The 16,402-nt window shown below is 44.0% G+C and overlaps 1 protein-coding gene across 9 annotated transcripts in view; it reads left to right on the top strand.

The window, feature by feature from the left end:
* The window catches only part of ZNF671 (zinc finger protein 671), a 49,788-nt gene that overhangs the window by 29,974 nt on the left and 3,412 nt on the right, over positions 1-16,402 (top strand). For 2 of the 9 annotated variants that reach the window (XM_053606275.1, XM_053606276.1), the window contains 2 exons: positions 15,227-15,353; positions 15,850-15,963. The exons of 2 other annotated variants lie outside the window; for them this stretch is intronic. In XM_053606275.1, the coding sequence (XP_053462250.1) occupies positions 15,320-15,353; positions 15,850-15,963 (148 nt within the window). In that variant the 5' untranslated portion in view covers positions 15,227-15,319. 5 more of the 9 variants (XM_053606271.1, XM_053606270.1, XM_053606278.1 and 2 more) reach the window with 5 other exon arrangements.

Raw genomic sequence — 16,402 nt, 5'->3', positions numbered from 1 at the left:
TCAAAAAGAAGCCTGCAATGACAAGCTTTACATTACGGCCATTTTGCACATATGAGTTACAGAATAATTTCAAGATGTAGAATAGCTCAGGCAAAGGGTATATGGATTTGCAATTTTAAATTGCCCTCCATAGAGCTTGTGTTGTTGTTTTTTTTTCCTTTGTCAGAGTCTCACTCTATCACCCTGGGTAGAGTGCTGTGGTGTCATAGCTCACAGCAACATAAAATTCTTGGACTTAAGCAATCCTCTTGCCTCAGCCTCCTGAGTAGCTGGGACTATAGCAATCACTACAATGCCCGGCTAGTTTTTCTATTTTTAGTAGAGATGGGGTCTCGAACTCCTGAGCTCAAGCAATCCTCCCACCTCAGCTTCCCAGAGACCAGAGAGTTAGAATTATAGGTGCGAGCCACTGCACCCAGCCATAGATCTTGTTTAGATTTGCATTCCCATTATCACTATGAGGCTGCTTCCTCACAGCCTCACAGAGTGTTTCTCAAACTTTTGGGGTTTTGCCAATTATGGACACTGTTTTCTTCCCCAGTTCTCTGAGTAAGGGCTGTGGGTTGGTAGGGTTGAGGTGTGTGCACTGTTCTCTCCTTGGCAGGCCCAACATCTGCTACCCCTAAGCCTGGCAGGGCAGGGTCCAGAGGTAAGGGAGCAAGACTATCGGTGTCTTGCAGTCACCGATCTTAACCTTGCTTGCCTTCTCCCTGGCCAGGTAACCTTCCCATATCCAAATACCATTCCCAGGTAATACTTACATCCTCTAGCTAACATTTTTTCACCTTTGATTATGCCAGAAACTCTTAGATCTGTCTTTTAGACAGTCGCTACTTATATAGACCAAGGGCTCTTCTTGCAGAATCTTCTTTCTTTCTTTCTTTCTTTTTTTTTGAGATAGAGCCTCAAGCTGTTGCCCTGGGTAGAGTGCTATGGTATCACAGATCACAGCAATCTCCAACTCCTGGGCTTAAGCGATTCTCTTGCCTCAGCCTCCCAAGTAGTTGGGACTACAGGTGCCTGCCATAATGCTCGGCTATTTTTTGGTGGTAGTTGTCGTTGTTGTTTGGCAGGCCCGGGCTAGATTCAAACCTGCCAGCTCTGGTGTTTGTGCTGGTGCCTTAGCCGCTTAAGCTACAGGCACCGAGCTCAGAATCCTCTTTTAAAGCTCTTTTTGTAATATTTAAGTTTTTAAAAAAATTATGTTTTCTTCTTGTGGGTTATTATGTGATGAGTTTTGCTGGACCATTGCTGGCTGCACATCCATCTCTCTCTTAGTGCTTGCCTCATCCACACACAATGTAGTTTTTCATTGAGGGGGTAATGTGGTAAACCCTTCTGGTTCATAGGATGGATATGTATTATCTATAGCTAGATGAGCTCAGACAGAGGCTAGCCCCGAGGAGTGGCACCTGGAGAAGGCATGCAGAGTTGGTTTCAAATTATACCAGAAACCTATTTTGTTTGGTTAATCTTATGATTCTCGTTAGTAGCCACCTCATTATTGCCTTTCCTTCCCTGTTCTTTACATTTAGCCACTTTGTCCATTCTACTATTTGTCACTTCCTTTACATCTAGCTCTGGGCCAATCCCCATCTCTGGACTCTACATCTGCTGTGCTCTCCAACATTGGCCTTGACATATTATGTTATGGGATGTGCACGTATTTTTAAACAGTTCTTAAACACCAGGACTGCTTTGTTGCAGGCAGATTTTCTTGGGCTGGGATAACACCCTTCTATATAGTGCTCCAGTATCACTAGCAGACCAAGATCTGCTGAAAGTTTTTAGCAGAGGAATGAATTATGGACCCTGTCTCTCCTCCCTGTGTTACACTCCATGTTTGTCTTTCACATATTGAGGCCTCCCCCTTCTGTGACTTTTAGGTGTCCATCAGTTTCATCCTCAACTGTTCAGTTTCATCCTCAACTGAAAACAATCCTATCCTGCAGACAATCCCATGAACTTCTTCTTGGGTGTATTAAACACAGATTTGTATTGAAGTTATCTCCTACAATGTCAACATACATATCACTGTCATTTCATTGCTTTTAGGTTGTTGGTGTGGTGCAGAGGATGAGGAAATACCTTTTGAGCGTAGTGTTTCTGTAGAAGTGTCACAGGCCAGGATTTCCATGTCAAGTCCATCTCCTCAGAAGGCCCACTTGTGTGAGATGTGTGGCCCAATCTTAAAAGATATTCACTTGACTGAGCATAATGGAATCCATTGAGGGTAGAAAATGTACACGTGTTGGGCATGTGAGAAACAATTCTGTTTTAGTACAAATCATCAGTGCCAGAAGCAGCACAATGGGCAGAAACCCTTTAGAAGTGATGTGAATGGAGCATGATTTGTGAAGAATTGCACATCCAGTGAGTCACAGAAGCCCTTTGCTTACAGGGACGTTGGAAGCAACTTCCCAGCCAGTTTGGGATTTCTCCAGCAACTGGGCACTCATATGAGGGAAAAGTCAAATTATAGACCCCTATGGTGGGCTGCCTTTCGGAGAGGAAAAAACTGTTATGACTGGGGAGAATGCCACAAAGCCTTTGGCCACAAATACACACTTGTTCATCATCAGAGAGCCCTCACTAGAGAAAGATGTTACTTGTGCAATGAATGTGGGAAGTCTTTTAGCCAAAGTTCCAGCCTCATTAAACACCAGATAGTTCACACTGGAGAAAGACCTTACAAATGTGGAAATCCTTTAGCCAAAGCTATAGCCTCAATAAGCATTGGAAAGTTCATACTGGAGAAAGGCCTTATGAGTGCAGTGAATGTGGGAAATCCTTAGCCAAAGGTCCAACCTCATTCAACATCAGAGAATTAACATTGGAGAAAGGCCTTATGAATGTAGCAAATGTGGGAAATCCTTTAGCCAAAGCTCTGCACTTCTGCAACATCATGGTGTTCATACTGGGGAAAGACCGTATGAGTGCAGCAAATGTGGAAAATTTTTTACCAACAATTCCAGTCTTATAAAACACCAGGAAGTTCACAGTGGATCAAGGCCCTATGAATGCACTGAATGTAGAAAGTCCTTTAGCCAGAATTGCAGCCTCATTCTACATCTGACAGTTCACACTGGAGAAAGGCCTTGTGAATGCAATGAATGTGAGAAATACTTTAGCCAAAGGTCTGCACTCCTTAAACAATGGAGAGTTCACACTGGAGAAAGGCCCTATAGGTGCAGTGAATGTGGAAAAACCTTTAGGTGAAGCTCCAACTTCAGTGACTACTTGGAGAGTTCACACTGGAGAAAGGCCTTACGAACGTGGCCAGTGTGGAAAATCTTTTAGCAAAAGCTCTGGCCTCACTCGACACCAGAGAGTTCACACTGGAGTAAAGTCATATGAGTGTGTTGGATATGAGAAAGCTATTAGCCAAAGGCCTTACCTCATTTGGTACCACAGAGTTCACATGGGAAAAGTACTATAGGTGTACTGGAATTGTGATACTTTCTTGTTCAATATAACAACACTGGAGGTGATCCCTTATGAGAGTGCCATCTGTTTGAACTGAACCTCATTCATTCAGACACCTGCATATATTCTAGGTATATGGCAAGATTTAGGGAGCTGTGTTGAACTTTTAACCTTCTTGGGGTCCTTGCGAGATTTTTATCACTGTCAGTATTATAGCTCTAGCCAGTTGACCTCTGCCACCTGGTGTGAACCCACAGTGTTCACCTACCTCAGTATGCTTTGGGAAGCAAACCTCTGTGTTCCTTTTGCAGGAAGAATTTGTGAAAAGCCTGAGCACTCAATTGCTTTCTCATTTCCTGCTGATGAGTTAGTGGGTGAATCTGACCCATTTGGGGCCCAGAGGACTTGATCTGAATACTGCTGATGAGTCCTCGGCTGCTGCTGAGGACTACCTTTTTCAGGGATATTGCTGGCTTCCTGTGGTTCTAGTGATGATATTTTTGGTCTCTAATTCACTAGTCCATGAAAAGCCTACCTCTCCTTGCTCTGGTTTCTGTTTTTTGTTTGTTTGTTTGTTTTGTAGAGACAGAGTCTCACTTTTTCGCCCTCAGTAGGGTGCCGTGGAGTCACACAGCTCATAGCAACCTCCAACTCCTGGGCTTAGGCCATTCTCTTGCCTCAGCCTCTCGAGTAGCTGGGACTACAGGTGCCTGCCACAAAGCCCAGCTATTTTTTTGTTGCAGTTTGGCCAGGGCTGGGTCTGAACCCCCCACCCTCGGTATATGGGTCCAGCAGCCTGCCCACTGAGCCACAGGCGCTGTCCACTGGTTTCTGTTGTTATAAAGACTTTATATTTTAAGCCACCTTTAAGCCTGAGAGTTTATTTTATGGGGTGCTTTGAAAACTTAAGAGTTTCAAATGAAACTTAGAATGATTGGAGTAATAGCATTTGTGAACATCCCAAACTTAATGTGTCTCAGAGAAACATAATTATGGCAGAAAATAGTTCTTTCTCCAGTTTAGCCCAATACATCCAAGCAAAGTTTTTCCTCCAAGCAAAGGACTTTGTGGTCCTTATTTATAGCCTGAATACCATGATACTTTGTGAGTTCAGAGCTTACCCTGAAAAGGGGACAATTGTGACAACCTCTAGTACTTCTGGGAGTAGCATGAAACTTCCTCAGATACCTCTAGCTCCCACTCCCCAGGTTGATCTCAGAAAGGGAGGCCACTGTTCACATAACAGACCACTTGGGACCTCAAGGAGTTTATCAGGTAGCCACCCAGAAGGAAAAAAATAAGTTGAACAGACGAGACCTAAAAGAACAGGTTTTTGTTTTTGTTTTTTGTAATCCTATTTTTTTCTGTAATCCCAGCACTTTGAGAGGCAAGGCAGGAGGATCACTTGAAGCCAGGAGTTCAAGACCATCCTGTGCAACATAGCAAGACCACATCTCTACAAAAAATAAGAAAAATCCAGGCATGGTGGATAGTGCCTGGAGTCCCAGCTACTTTGGAGGCTGAGGTAGGAGGATGGCGTGAGGGCAGGAGTTCAAGTCTTCTGTGAGTTATGGTCACACCACTGCACTCCAGCCTGGGTGATAAAGAGAAAGACCTTGCCCTCCCAAAACAAAAAGCTTCCAGATATGTGAATGGACATAGACATTGTAGTGTGGTGTGCCCATTTGGTCTTGAGGCTTTAGAGAACATCTGAAATGTTTCAACGTTTCTGTAGTAAGTGCAGACTACACCCCAGACGCAGTCCCTTTAGGAGGAGTAAAGTCCAGCCTGCCTTCTGAAAGTCAGGTTGCAATCTGCCGATGACCTTGGCCCAGGCGCTTAGTCTTTTTCCAAGAATCTCACACCTTGGAGGACGATTCAGTGGAAACTACATTACCTAGAGGCCTGTGCGGTGCACTTCCAATGGGGCCTCTGGAAGAGAGGTGTTTCCGTGTTTGGGCGGGACTTCCGCCTCCTCGCGGCAGACATATTGTTTGGTCTTTTGGGGGTCTGACCAGCAGGGGCTCCTGGAAGCGCTGAGATGTCCCCACTTCTCCGAGGAGTGTCGGAGGCTCAGAGTGAACGCAAGTGCCTACGTCCCAGGCCTAGACTCCCGCCATTCCCAGCCTCTCTTCGTCCACAGAGTCAAGGGGTGGTGGCGGAGCAGCGGGACCCGGCGCAGGTGGGTGCTGCGTCCACCTGGCCTTTAGCCACCCTTGCCCCCTACTCTGATAAAGCCCTGAATTAGAGGTCAAGTCACTGCAGCCCCTGTCACTGGTAGATGGGATACCTGTTTCTGTCAGCCACCGTGATAGGGGTGCGCAAGTGTTACAGGCACAGGGGCCGCACGGGTAAGGGCTTGGCGGCGCGACCGAACCGTGATGATCCAGGAGCTCCAGGGTCCTTCTCACTTAAGCACCGAACAGTTTGAGGATTTATAACCGGAATGTCGGGTTGAGCAGTTGTACCTTTATTCTGAAGACGCTGAGAGCCATGAGGTTTGGAATAGAAGAACGTGACTTTATTATTTATTTTTTTTTTTTTTATTGTTGGGGGTTCACTGAGGGTACAATAAGCCAGGTTACACTGATTGCAATTGTTAGGTAAAGTCCCTCTTGCAATCATGTCTTGCCCCCTATTTTTTATTTATTTTTTATTTTTTTGAGACAGAGTCTCAGTATGTCGCCCTTCGTAGAGAGCTGTGGCATCCCAGCTCACAGCAACCTCAAACTCTTAGGCTTAAGTGATTCTCTTGCCTTAGCCTCCCGAGTAGCTGGGACTACAGGCGCCCGCCACAATTCCCCCCTATTTTTTGTTGCAGTTGTCATTGTTAGCTGGCCCAGACCGGGTTTGAACCTGCCACCCTCTGTGTATGTGACTGGCTCTGTAACCACTGTGCTACAGGCACCCAGCCAAGAATGTGATTTTAGTAGGGATTTTTGTTGTTTTTATTGAACAACTGTGTACGTTGATGCATTTATGGGGTTTAGTTGGGAATAAGTGCCCCAAAATTTGCACAGGGATAGAACATTAGCTTGGGGTGGAGATGATAAGGATTGATGCAAGGACACTGACTACTGCACTAGGCTCCAGGAATACTTTGCTGGTGGATGTACCAAGAGTAGTGGCAGGAAGCCAGGCATGCTGGCTAACGTCTGTAATCCTAGCACTCTGGGAGGCTGAGGATAGTGGATAGCCTGAGCTCACAGATTGGAGACCAGCCCGAGCAAGAGCGAGACCCGGTCTCTAAGAATATCCGGGCATTTTGGCCGGTGCCTGTAGTCCCAGCTACTCAGCAGGCTGAAGGAAGAGAATCGCTTAAGCCCAAGAGTCTAAGGTTGCTGTGAGCTGTGACATTACAGCACTCTACTGAGGGTGACAAAGAATAGTGGCAGGAGAATGGGAAGAAGTGATCAGATTCTGAGTCGATTTTAAAAATAGGAACAACATGTTGGGAACTACTCCTAGTAACTCTGTGGTTCTCTCCCAGTGTTTGGTGGTGTGGAAGGAATAAAGGAAAATAAAGATGTAGAGACAAAGTGTAGATTTAAAGAGTGGGCTCTGGGGAGGAGGGGTGTCCAACGTTATCTAATATAAGAAACAGTCTCAGCCCGAACTTTTGATATATTTAGTTTTTATTATTTCTTCATTAGTAAATTGCTGTTTATAGTGACAGTTGTATATGTTGTCTTTGTGGTCTCTCGTGTCTTAATTTTTATAGTTATTTTTATTTTTTAAATAAATATTTTTATTTACTTAATAAAAAATATTAACAGGATTATAGAAACAAAAGTAAAGCGAACATGGACTTAGAAGAAGTTAGATCTAACGCAGTTAATTCTTTCTGTTCTTTAGGGGTAGATTAGTTGATACCATATTCATATTGGGAGGAGAAAGAAGCCGATTCCTCCAACCCACAAGAACTAGGTTTTTTTTTTTTTGTTTGTTTGTTTTTTTTGTAGAGACAGAGTCTCACTGTACCGCCCTTGGGTAGAGTGCTGTGGCGTCACACAGCTCACAGCAACCTCTAACTCTTGGGCTTACGCGATTCTCTTGCCTCAGCCTCCCGAGTAGCTGGGACTACAGGCGCGCGCCACAATGCCCGGCTATTTTTTGGTTGCAGTTTGGCCGGGGCTGGGTTTGAACCTGCCACCCTCGGCATATGGGGCCGGCGCCCTACTCACTGAGCCACAGGCGCCGCCCAGAACTAGGTTTTTTTGTTATGTTTTGTTTAATGAGTTAGTTGTATGTGGTGTTCTAGTTAATTTTAGAATAGCTCACTATGTTTAAAGACCTTGGTATAAAGTCTTTGTAGGTAATAGGTCCAGGTTTGGTTAGGCGCTTTTTTTTTTTTTTTTTTGAGACAGAGCCTCAAGGTGTTGCCCTGGGTAGAGTGCTGGCATCACAGCTCACAGCACTATTCTCCTTCTTCCACCTCCCAAGTTGCTGGGAGTACAGCGCCTGCCACAATGCTGGGCTGTTTTTTGGTTGCAGCCCTCATTGTCCTTTGGCGGGCCTCAGCTGAATTCAAACCGCCAGCTCAGGTGTATATAGCTGGCCCCTTAGCTGTTTGAGCCACAGGCGCCAAGCTGGTTAGACATTTTTATATCTGTTTCTCAAGTCTTTTTGGGCTCCAGTCAGGCCTTTTTCTTGGGTTTTTTTCTGGCTTCAGCCAGGCCTTTTCTTTTCTTTTCTTTTTTTTTTTTTTTCGAGCCTCAAGCTGTCACTCTGAGTAGAGTGCAGTGACATCACAGCTCACAGCAACCTCTAACTTCTGGGCTGATGCGATTCTCCACCTCCCAAGTAGCTGGGACCACAGGTGCCTGCCACAACGCCCAGCTATTTTTGGTTGCAGCAGTCATTGTTGTTTGGCGGTCTGGGCTGGATTCAAACCCACCAGCTCAGGTGTATGTGGCTGGCACCCTAGCCGCTTGAGCCAAGCCAGCCAGGCCTTTTCTTTGAAGCCCTCCCTGATTTTAGTGAGGCCCTTGTAGGCCTTTTTTCTGAAGTTTTTTTTTTTTTTAGAAACTGAGTCTCACTTTATTGCCCTGGGTAGAGTGCTGTGGCGTCACAGCTCACAGCAATCTTTAGCTCCTGGCCTTAGGCGATTCTCTTGCCTCAGCCTCCCGTGTAGCTAAGACTATAGGTGCCCACCCCAACGCCTGGCTATTTTTTGTTGCAGTTTGGCCAGGGCGGGTTCGAACCCGCCACCTTCGGTATATGGGGCTGGTGCCCTACTCACTGAGCCACAGGCGCCGCCCTTTTCTGAAGTTTTTTTTAATGTTTGCGTCAAATTGTCTCATGAAGTCCCCAGTATGGTATGTTTATATATCTGTTTTTATCAATTTATTTCTTTGTGGAGTCTCATGTCCTCATTCATATTTGTATATCTGACCCTGATCACACAACTTTTGTATAATTATTTCATTATTATATTAATTTAACTCTATTTTTATAATCTTAACGTTTCTTTTTTTCCCCAGTATAAAGGATTTATTTATGATCCACAATTAACACAAACCTTCCTTTAAATTTCATTTTTACAGTGAGTAAAGTCACACATCTCCCTCCAGCCCACGCATGATCACTGCATATTAATCTACAACTTTCACTTTAATTGTGAAAAAATAAAATGTTTCCTATCTTATCATTATACTGAATCTGGAATAGCATCAATGGTAAAGGACAGATTTACTAATTCCTGGACTGCTTATTTGGTTAAAACCTAATGTTAGGTCAAAGGATCAATCACCCAATACAAATGAATATTGCATCATGAAAGTAATCTTAACCTTTCTTATGTTCACCCTCAGCAACAGGATTTCCTGCAATGTCATGTGGCTGTGATTGAAAGAAAGGCGTGCACTAGGGCCAATAATCCCAGCACTTTGGGAGATGGAAGTCTGTGTTGGTTAAGCTGGTTTTCGAACTCCAGTCCTCATGTGATCCTCCTGTCTCCACCTCCCAAAGTGCTAGGATTATAGTCAGGAGCCATAGCCTGGAGGTCAAATTAAAGAGGAGCAGTCTTTCCTTTTGATGGTTGGTTTTTTTGGTTTTCTTTTCTGTTTCTTTTTGAGGGGAGTGGGAGGGCAATCTTAAGTATGTCATTTCTGATGATCCTGTGGGATGAGAGGAGAAGGCTGGGACAGGAGAGCAGGGAAGGGTTAGTGGGCATTTCAGGACTCCACCCAGAAGGAAGGGATCCTGGCATTTGAAAAGGTTCTGTCCAATGTCTGTAGGAGGAGAGAGCTATTGGATATGGAGAACTTGGTTTAGAGTGGTGAACATGTGTGGTGTGCTGTCAATTTGCTACCATCTGATGATCGCACGCTTACTTTTTGTTTTTTTAGAAGTTTTATTTTTAATTGACAATAATTGTATATAGGGTACATTGTAATGTTTCTATACATATATACATTATGGAATGATAAATCAGGGTGATTAGCATATCCATCACCTTAAATATATATTTACCATTCCATTGTGGTGTGAACATACAAAATCCTCTTTTAGCTATCTGAAATATACATTATTTTTAACTATAGTCATCTTGCTATGCAGTAGAACACCAGAACATATTCCTCCTAAGTATAGCTTTGTACCCCTTTATCAATCTCTCACCATTTCGTGTCCTCCCCAGCCTCTGATGACCACCATTCTACTATCTACTATTTTTAGATTCCACATATAAGTGAAATAATACAGTATTTGTCTCTCTCTGGCTTATTTCACTTAACATATTATCCTCTAGGTTCATCCATGTTATAGCAATTGACAGAATTGTCTGGGTTTTTTTTAAAAAGCTGAATAGTATTCCATTTGTATATATGCCACATTTTAAAAATTCATTCATTTATTGATGGATGCTTAAGTTGTTTCCATATCTTGGCTATTATGAATATTGCTGCAGTGAACATGGGAATACAGGTATCTCTTCAAAATGTTGATTTTAATTCCTTTGGGAACATAGTAAGATCTCTCTCTAGTGAGATTGCTAGAATATTTGTCTATTTTTGGTTTCATTTCCTGCACATTTGGGGTCATATCAAAGCAATCTCTGCCTAGACCCATGGAACTTTTCTCTTGTTTTCTTCTAGTAGGTTTAAGGTTTATGTCATAGTTTAGGTTTTTGTTTGTTTCTAGAGATAGAGTCTCACTTTGTTGCCCTCAGTAGAGTGCTGTAGTATCACAGCTCACAGCAACCTCCAGCTCTTGGGATTAGGCTATTCTTTCTTTTTTTTTTTTTTTTTTTTTTTCTTTTTTTTTTTTATTGTTGGGGATTCATTGAGGGTACAATAAGCCAGTTACACTGATTGCAATTGTTAGGTAAAGTCCCACTTGCAATCATGTCTTGCCCCCATGAAGTGTGACACACACTAAGACCCCGGGGTTAGGCTGTTCTTTTGCCTCAGCCTCCTGAATAGCTGGGACTATAGGCACCTGCCACACACGTGACTATTTTTGTTGTTGTTGCAGTTTGGCTGGGCCGAACCTGCCATCCTTGGTATATGGGGCCCTAGGTGCTGCCCTTTATTTATTTATTTATTTTTGAGTCAGAGTCTCAAGCTGTCGCCCTGAATAGTGTGCTGTGGCATCACAGCTCACAGCAACCTCAAACTCCTGGGCTTAAGTGGTTTTCCTGCCTCAGCCTCCCAAGTAGCTGGGACTACAGGTGCCCACCACAACGCCCAGCTATTTTTGGTTATAGTTATCATTGTTGTTTGGCTAACCTAGGCTGGATTCGAATCAGCCAGCTCTCATATATGTGGCTGGCGTCCTAGCCTCTGAGCTACAGGCACTGAGTCATAGTTTAGGTTTCTTTAATACATTTTGAGTTGATTCTAGTATAAGGGGTAAGATAAAGATCTATTTTCATTCTTCTGTATGTGGATATCCAGTTTTACCAGCAATGTTTATTGAATTAACCGTACTTTCCCCATTGTGTGTTCTTGGCACTTTTTTTTTTTGTGCAGTTTTGGCCGGGGCTGGGTTTGAACCCACCACCTCCGGCATATGGGGCCAGCGCCCTACTCCTTTGAGCCACAGGAGCTGCCCTGTTCTTGGCACTTTTTGTCAAAAATCAGTTGACTATGTAGATTACTTAAAATATCTAATAAAATATCAGTTTACTATAGATATGTAGGTTTATTTACTATAGATAGCTCTCTGTCCTATTCCATGATCAGTGTGCCTGCATTATGCTAGTACCATTTTGTTTTGATTACTATAGCTTTGTAATGTATTTTTTTTAATTTTTTTTTTTGTTTAGACAGAGTCTTACTAGATCGCCTTCAGTAGAGTGCTGTAACGTAATAGCTCACAGCAACTTCAAACTCTTGGGCTTAAGCAATTCTCTTTCCTCAGCCTCCCAAGTAGCTGGGACTGTAGCTGCCCACCACAACGCCAGGCTATTTTTTTGTTGTAGTTGTCATTGTTGTTCAGCAGGCCTGGGCCGGGTTCGAGCCCTCCAGCCTCAGTACATGTGGCTGGCACCGTAACCACTGTGCTATGGGCACCAAGCTGATATTGGAATTTTTATAGGGATTTTTTTTTGTATTGCATCTGTAAACCACTTTTGGTACTTTAACAATATTGAGACTTTTGGCTTGGCGCCTGTAACTCAGCCACTAGAGTACCAGCCACATACACCAGAACTGGTAGGTTTGAGCCTGGCCCAGGCCTGCCAAACAACAGTGACAACTACAACCAAAAAATACCAGGAGTTGTGGCAGATGCCTGTTAGTCCCAGCTACTTGGGAGGCTGAGGCTGGAGAATCGCTTAAGCCCAAGAGTTAGAGGTTGCTGTGAGCTGTGACGCCACAGCACTCTACCGAGGGCGACATAATAAGACTCTGTCTCAAAAAAACAAAAAAATATTGAGACTTTCAATTCATGAACATGCAATATCCTCCTATTTATTTGTGTCATCTTGAGTTTCTTTGATTAACATTTCGTAAATTTTGGTATACAGATCTTTTAGTTGGTTAAATTTACTCCTAATTTTTAAATTTAAAAAATATTTATGCTATTATAAATGGGACTATTTTCTTTTTTTTTTTTTTTTTTTTTTTTTTATACATTTATTTATTTTATTTTATTTATTTATTATTTTTTTTTTTTGTAGAGACAGAGTCTCACTGTACCGCCCTCGGGTAGAGTGCCGTGGCGTCACACGGCTCACAGCAACCTCTAACTCTTGGGCTTATGCCATTCTCCTGCCTCAGCCTCCGAGCAGCTGGGACTACAGGCGCCCGCCACAACGCCCGGCTATTTTTTTTTTTTTTGTTGCAGTTTGGCCGGGGCTGGGTTTGAACCCTCCACCCTCGGCATATGGGGCCGGCGCCCTACTCACCGAGCCACAGGCGCCGCCCGGGACTATTTTCTTAATTTCTTTTTTAGATAGTTCAATTGTTAGTGTACAGAAACACTACTGATTTTGTGAGTTGATTTTGTGTCCTGCAACTTTTCTGAATTTGTTTCTCAGATCTAGCAATTTTTTTTTTTTTTTTTTTTTTTTTTTATTGTCGGGGATTCTTTGAGGGTACAATAAGCCAGGTTATACTGATTGCAATTGTTAGGTAAAGTCCCTCTTGCAATCATGTCTTGTAGATCTAGCAATATTTTATTTTTGGTGGAGTCTTTAGGATTTGTAATATTGTATCATCAGCAGACAGTTTAATTTCATCCTTTCCTATTTGAGTACCGTTTCTTTCTTTTTCTTGTCTGATTGCTATGGTTTAGGACTTCCAGTACTATGTTGAGCAAAAGCAATAAGAGCCTTGTTCCTGGGCAGTGCCTATGGCTCAGTGAGTAGGTCGCTGGCCCCATACACCCAGGGTGGCTGGTTTGAACCCTGCCCTGGCCAAACTGCAACAACAAGAACAAAAAAATAGCCGGGCGTTGTGGCAGGTGCCTATAGTCCCAGCTACTTGGGAGGCTGAGGTAAGAGAATCGCCTAACCCCAAGAGTTGGAGGTTGCTGTGAGCTGTGATATCACAGTACTCTACTGAGGGCGACAAAGTGACACTGTGTCTCAAAAACAAAAAGAAAAGAGAGTCTTACTCCTGATCTCAGAGGGAAAACCTTCAAGTTTTCACCACTGGGTATGATGTGAGTTGTGGTGTTGTCATATATGGCTTTTTTTGTGTTGAGGAACATTCCTTCTATACAAATTTTTTTGGGAATGATCAAGAAATGATATCGAATTTTTTCAAAGGTTTTTTTCAGTGGGCTGGGCATGATGGCTCACGACTGTAATCCTAGCACTCTGGGAGGCTGAGGCAGGTAGATCTCCTGAGCTCAGGAATTTGAGACCAGCCTGAGCAAGAGCAAGACCCCGTCTCTACTAAAAATAGAAAAACTAGCTGGGCATTGTGGCAGATGCCTATAGTCCCAGCTACTCTGGAGGCTGAGACAAGAGGATCACTTGAGCCCAAGAGTTTGAGGTTGTTGTGAGCTATGATGCCCCAGCACCCTACCCAGGGCAACAGAGTGAGACTGTCTCTCAAAAAAAAAATTTTTTTTTCCCAGTGTTTATTGAGGTGATGTTCACCATTCTGGATGCCATTAAGAATGCATGGGAAGAGGTCAAAATATTAATCAACATTAACAGGAGTTTGGAAGGAGTTGATTCCAGCCTTCATGGATGACTTTGCAGAGGGTTCTAGACTGAAGTAGAGGAAGTAGCTGAAGACATGGTTTTAAGCTGTGAAGCTAAGTAGTAGTTTGTTACAGCAGCAGTACAAGGTGCAACAAGTAAATGGAAGAGGGTTGAGGGTACCTGAGATCTGCATGGTGCCTGTGATTGAAAAGAAACAAGGCCGGGTGGCGCCTGTGGCTCAGTCGGTAAGGCGCCAGCCCCATATACTGAGGGTGGCGGGTTCAAACCCGGCCCCTGCCAAACTGCAACCAAAAAATAGCCGGGCGTTGTGGCGGGCGCCTGTAGTCCCACCTACTCGGGAGGCTGAGGCAAGAGAATCGCTTAAGCCCAGGAGTTGGAGGTTGCTGTGAGCTTTGTGAGGCCACGGCACTCTACCGAGGGCCATAAAGTGAGACTCTGTCTCTACAAAAAAAAAAAAAAAGAAAAGAAAAGAAACAAGGCCATATTGGGAGGCTTTCAGAACAGGAATGGGAGGGCGGCACCTGTGGCTTAAGGAGTAGGGCGCCGGTCCCATATGCCGGAGGTGGCGGGTTCAAACCCAGCCCCGACCAAAAACCACAAAGGAAAAAAAAAAAAGAACAGGAATGGGAATTTCCTTGACATTGGTGCCATTGAGGGTTTGGGGAAAGATGGGATACTGATTGCATTGGCAAGCACTTTCTTGATGCTGTGTGTATGGTGACATTTTAAGAGTCTAGGAAGATGTCTCTGGGGTAGGCCAGAAAGGTGATAGTGGAATAGTGGGACGGTGGAGATGTAAGGGAGACGTGGTCCAAAGAGTGATGTGCATGAGATGAATAAGCGTGATCTGATGATCTTAGGGTCCTGTTTGGGGTAGGGGTTGGGGTACTTAAAAGAGAAGAGAATTCTCAGGTTCATATTGGGATTCATGATCTGGGGAGCCTAAGGAAATTGACTTCCTCAGAGTGTAAATGGCATTTGTCTCTCACCCTGCCTGTTGTGGGCTGAGACAGTGATTGCTGGGTAATCAGGAGAGAATGAGGGCCAGAGGTACCAGTGCTTGGTATCTCTGACTTGGGGACATGGGAGGTGAATGAGCAGGATGTTGTTGTGGATAGATTAAGTAAGGATTGTTCATCAAGAGACTTTTCATGAACCTTCCTTTCCCTAACTTTGTAGGGCTGTGTGATCTTTCAGGATGTGTTTGTGTACTTCTCATGGGAAGAATGGGAACTCCTTGACAATGCTCAGAGACTACTATACCATGATGTGATGCTGGAGAACTTTGCACTTTTAGCTTCACTTGGTAAGGTCTTCACACCCATCTACCTTTCTTCTTTTCCTTAGAGACTTCTCTACCCTTCTTATGATCAGATCACCAGCACTATCTTCTTCACCAGTTTTCTGGAGTAGATGTCACAGGTGGCAGGGCCAACTCATATGGAGTGCCTTCAGTTTTGGCTGAGCAGCCCTGAAATCACATAGCCAGTGGTTTGGTGTTTGCCCAGTGGATCTCATCAGATTTGGTCACTTTCTGGGCTGGTGAATCTGTCCAAAATTGTGGTACCTCTGTGCCCAAGATTCTACCTCTTTTCCCAGATGACATTTTCTGGAGCCTGACTGCCAGGAGTTAGAAACACTCACATAATTACTAGTTATGGGGACCTTTGCAGTATTACTGCAAAACTTTCCTTTGAGGTTCTTTTTTTAGTAATTAACTTCTTTTACCTCTGGTTCTTCATAGAGTGGGTGGGTTGCTCTGAACCAGTTCTGGCTGCTCACTTGTCCTGGCTTTCTCTTAGGAATTGCATCTTCCAGATCATATGTAGTCATGCAACTAGAACCAGGGGAAGAGCCTGACCAGGTGGTTGTGACTCCAGCTACAGAAAGAGAGCCCCAGAGGGGAGTTGGACCTGGTGCGTGAACATCAGGGACAGCACGATGTCACATCAGGGTTCAAAACCAGCAACATTAACTGTTCACCCCAGAGTTTGTTTCTAAGGCCAGTGGCCACACAACATTTCGACCCATTCTTTCCTATTCTTGACTGTAGTAAGACTTATTTCTGGTCTGACTTTTCTTGCCATCCCTTTACCTTTCTGGCCTCTACCTCATACCTTGTTCCTTCCATTCCTCTGCATTTTCCAATAGTGTTGATCTGCATTTAATGTTCATGTAATGTGCACCCATCCTTAGTCTTTGACCAGCAGCCACTCTCTCATAATTGGTTTTTTCGGGGCCTGGACACATTTTGCATAGTATTCACCTGTCATCAACAGCCAGGGTCCTCCTGGAAGCTGTTCGCTGTGTTCCATCCTTGTATCCTAGCCATTTATTTTGCCTTTGTGTGACCTT

Source organism: Nycticebus coucang, chromosome 10 (assembly GCF_027406575.1).
Source record: "Nycticebus coucang isolate mNycCou1 chromosome 10, mNycCou1.pri, whole genome shotgun sequence".
Classification (NCBI taxonomy): domain Eukaryota; kingdom Metazoa; phylum Chordata; class Mammalia; order Primates; family Lorisidae; genus Nycticebus; species Nycticebus coucang.
Note: the sequence above shows the minus strand (reverse complement) of the source record. Positions and strands in the feature narration are given on the sequence as shown.